The following is a 4,607-nucleotide window of genomic DNA, read 5'->3' as shown; positions in this document are numbered from 1 at the left end:
AAAATTTTGTATTAATTATAAATATAACTACCTAAAACTAATTTGTCTTTAAGTAGAAGAAATTGGAAATTATTCCCTTGTCGACGAAAAATCATGATTTAGAAATAAGCGAAAATATTTTTAAGTTTTGCGCTTCAACTTTTACGCGTATTTCGAAAATGAGAAATGGTAAAACAAGATCAAATCTTATAAATACTCACGTTAATTCAATTCAACTACAATGAGGAGTAGTTCTCGATGTACAAAAATGAAATAAAAAAACTATTGATACTTCAAGTTTAGGTTCACTAATAATAAAAGTTATAACCGAACTTCTATATTGTTCACGTCGACTCGCGCTTTTGCACCAACTGATCGCAGCTACCAATGCAAATAACTTAAATAGGCTGATAAGAAGTCGCGGTTGACACAGAGGATTCCGCGTGATTTCGACCGATTCTTTACAAAATACAAGTTCAAGTTCGACGAAGGTACAAAGATCAGAATATCACCGGATGCCGGCGTCGTGGACTCGCGCTGTCGGTTCTTCTTCGCCAACGTGGTATAACAGTTTTGCCATCATCATCGGCAATCATCCATCTCCAACATACATTCGCTGGTCCAATCCGTTACGAGCTCGTTACCGGCAAGAATGGTATCACGCCATGTCGTCCGTGTTTGCACGTTGCCTTTGATTTGGCGGAAGCCCGTGGCGTGATACCGGCGCTAGCCCCGTGCCCCACGTCCCGCAGGGATGCCCCATCCATTTGGACGCTACGCGCCGTTGACTAACATAACGACGACGCTGGCCGCACGTAGAAACAACACGGCGACGGAGACGACGCACGAGATCACATTGTGCCTTCCAACGCTAGACTCGACGACGACGACGGAGACGCGACCTCCAAAAAAAAAACACCGACTTATTACTAATTGCGAGATATCTCTCATGGTTGCCCCATTGCTCTTTTGATCTGAACTTGGAACATGGCGATGGTGTTCGAAAGTTGCACTCTTGTTGCTCATGTATAACAGCTATTTCGAGCGTCCTACTAATTAGCATCGTATTATCCAAAAATTTTTATATTTTTCCGCGTTAATCCAGATCGTTAGCAATCACCATTGTTTAATGCAGTATCAAAGCTTAAACAAAATGTTTAGACTGAAATTTGATTTTTCAACATGTTTTAGTAAGCATTAATAAAGTACAAGCAAAACGTTTTATCATACAATAATTAGATACGATAAAGATTGCTAATCATTGTTTTTGTAGATATTGATCACACTACAATACTTTTGTATTGTAATGTTACTCCACTAAAAACATTGTCCGTATGTATTCACCTGATGTAATTGTCAACACCATTTGTAGTTAATCGCCCACAATATTTATTTAATACTGGACTGAAATCATCAATAGGTAATTTATCGTACGACGATTTCAGGTATCTATGGTGTCAATAAACATTTCAGTACAGAGTACAAATCCTTGAATATTCCCACATGAGTATTGATGCAAATTAGTTTATCACATAGTGATTGCAACAAGTGACCGCATCATTTCTATATAATACTAATAGAAACTGCACGTGTAGCGATTCCAACTGCTGTTTCTCTTGACGTATAATATCAATAAAACGTGCACTTTATTTCATATTGCAATCTTCAGTAGGATTTCTTCCTTTTTTTTTAACAGATCCGCATCCATATGAAAACTAAATAAATATGTATGTAATTCGTCTCGTAGTTTATCGTATAGTGACTGCAACTGATCTCTGTTATCGTACAGTGTTAGCAAAAACTGCAAAATATCCCTTGCGGCAATCCACACTACAATATTTGCACATTTACAAGTCACCCTTCTTATGAATAGTATATAATTAGTTCTGCAGTTCATCGTATAGTAATTGCAACTGCTACATCTGTCAAGGCTGCACATTGTTTCATACTACAATTTTCAGTTGGATTTCTTCGTTTTTTATAGGTCCGCATGTATATGAAAACCGATTATGTAATTATATTAATAGTTCATCGTATAGTGATTGCAACTGGCCTCTATTATCGTATAGTGTTGGCAAAACCTGCATAATCTCTCTTGTGATAATTCACAGTACAATTTTGTGCATTTACAAATCGCCCTTCTTATGAATGGTATATAATTAGTTCTGCAGTTTATCATATAGTGTTTGCAACTGCTACATCTGTCAAGGCTGCGAGTTATTTCATATTACAATTTTCAGTTGGATTTCTCCGTTTTTTACAGATCCGCATCGATAAGAAAACTGAATACGTAATTGGTTTGGTAGTTTATCGTATAGTGATTGCAACTGGCCTCTATTATCGTATAGTGTTGGCAAAACCTGCATAATCTCTTTTGTGATAATCTACAGTACAATTTTTGCCCATTAACAAATCGCCCTTCTTATGAATGGAATATAATTAGTTCTGCAGTTTATCATATATTGGTTGCAACTGCTACATCTGTAAAGACTGCACATTATTACATATTACAATCTTCAGTCGGACTTCTTCGTCTTTTACGGATCCGCATATATATGAAAACCGATTATGTAATTATATTAATAGTTCATCGTATAGTGATTGCAACTGGCCTCTATTATCGTATAGTGTTAGCAAAACCTGCATAATCTCTCTTGTGATAATCTATAGTACAATTTTTGCCCATTAACAAGTCGCCCTTCTTATGAATGGAATATAATTAGTTTTGCAGTTTATCGTATAGTGTTTGCAACTGCTACATCTTTCAAGGCTGCACATTGTTTCATACTACAATTTTCAGTCGGACTTCTTCGTTATGTAATTCGTTTCGTAGTTTATCGCATAGTGATTGCAACTGGCCTTTATTATTCTATAGTGTTAGCAAAAACTGCACAATCTTTCTTGCAACAATCTACAGTACAATTATTTTTGCGCTTTTTCAAATCGCCCTTCTTATGAATGGTATGTAATTAGTTCTGCAATTTATCATATAGTGTTTGCAACTGCTGAATCTGTAAAGACTGCACATTATTTCATATTACAATCCTTAGCCGGATTTCTCCACCTTTTACAGATCCGCATCGATATGAAAACTGAATATGTAATTATATTACTAGTTCATCGTATAGTGATTGTAACTGGCCTCTATTATCGTATAGTGTTAGCAAAAACTGCACAATATCTCTTGCGGCAATCCACAGTAGAATTTTTCCGCATTTACAAATTGCTGTTTTTATGAGAAGTATATAATTAATTCTGCAGTTTATCATATAGTGATTGTAACTGCGATATCGGTAATAGCTGCATGTTATTTCATATTACAATGTTCAGTCGGATTTCTTCTTTTACAGATTCGCATCTATGTGAAAACTGAATATGTAATTAGGTTCATAGTTTATCGTATAGTGACTGAAACCGACCCATATTATCGTATAGTGGTAGCAAAAACTGCACAGTCTCTCCTGCGGTAATTCATAATACAATTTTCTGCGCTTTTACAAATCGCCCTTGTTGTAAAAGGTAGTTATCTACGTAATTAGTTCTACAATTTATCGTGTAGTGATGGCAGGATTAAGTTTATTTCATACTACAATAATAGTTTCATCGTTTATCGTATAATGTTTACAGCTGATGTGTATTATCATATAATGTCAGTAAAAATTGCAAATTCTCTCATGTTGCAATCCCTGGTAAGATTTGTTAGGCTTTTGCAAATCCGTAATGGATATGAGAATTGCATCATTAGTATCCAAATTTATCGTGTAAAGAATGCAACTGCTTTTTTTCTTACGATATAGTAGAAATGGTAAAAAATATCTGAATCGTCGATGTTATCCTTTCTTGTATTCATATACATCAGCGTTGATGTGATAATGAAATAGATAATTTCGCAATTTACTGTTTACAATTATTGATTATTTTATAACATTAAAATAATGAAATGTATATTTAAATGGTGTTTTGCAATTCTCAGTACGATTTCATGAATCAAATAATTGTTACGGTTGTTTATCGTATGAGCTAGTAAGATATAACATAAACGGACTGCAAAAATTTCCTACTGTTTATTATGCTGCAATTTTTTTTGTTTTTCGACATGCGAGCTAGAAAAACTCACGTATGTTTCATTTATCATAAAATGATCGCTATTAGTAACAGTAAGTACGTACTATTATAATGAGGTTGGTCAGACGTGACACTCAAATAAGTTATTGTCTAGGTACCTAACTATAATAAATCTAACATAATTCATTTTACCTTTCTAAAAAAGCGACATTATCAGCTATTAGAACTAACTCCTGCTAATTGGAATTTGCATAAAATAATTCTTTTATTTTCAAATTTATGGGATCGTAATCGTTAATGACTAACAACAACAACCGTCGCGTATTACTAAAGCTTAACCTATGTCCAACCCCAACATATAAAATCAATTTTGACTAATATTACCCTCCAAAATGATCCATCATCATAACAATCATAACCATATTAAATATCATTTTAGTATTCATTCAAAAATCAGAACAATTTTTGTTTATTAAAGTAATTTTTCAACCAAAATTAATCCTTTTCATCTTTTTTCATATTTAATTTTTAGAATCATTAAAATAATTGTAAAATAGTTAAAA

At 33.9% G+C, this 4,607-nt stretch overlaps 1 protein-coding gene across 1 annotated transcript in view; it reads right to left on the bottom strand.

Moving 5' to 3' along the window:
* The window catches only part of LOC108738804 (acyl-CoA Delta(11) desaturase-like), a 6,269-nt gene extending 5,523 nt beyond the window's left edge, over positions 1-746 (bottom strand). Inside the window, exon 1 of the mRNA XM_018472389.2 lies at positions 624-746. Coding sequence (XP_018327891.2) covers positions 624-746 — 123 coding nt within the window. The remainder of the gene's footprint in view (positions 1-623) is intronic.
* Positions 747-4,607: the final 3,861 nt, after the last annotated feature.

This window comes from Agrilus planipennis, unplaced genomic scaffold (assembly GCF_000699045.2).
Source record: "Agrilus planipennis isolate EAB-ADULT unplaced genomic scaffold, Apla_2.0 scaffold197, whole genome shotgun sequence".
Lineage (NCBI taxonomy): Eukaryota > Metazoa > Arthropoda > Insecta > Coleoptera > Buprestidae > Agrilus > Agrilus planipennis.
This window is presented reverse-complemented; position numbering and strand designations above follow the sequence as displayed.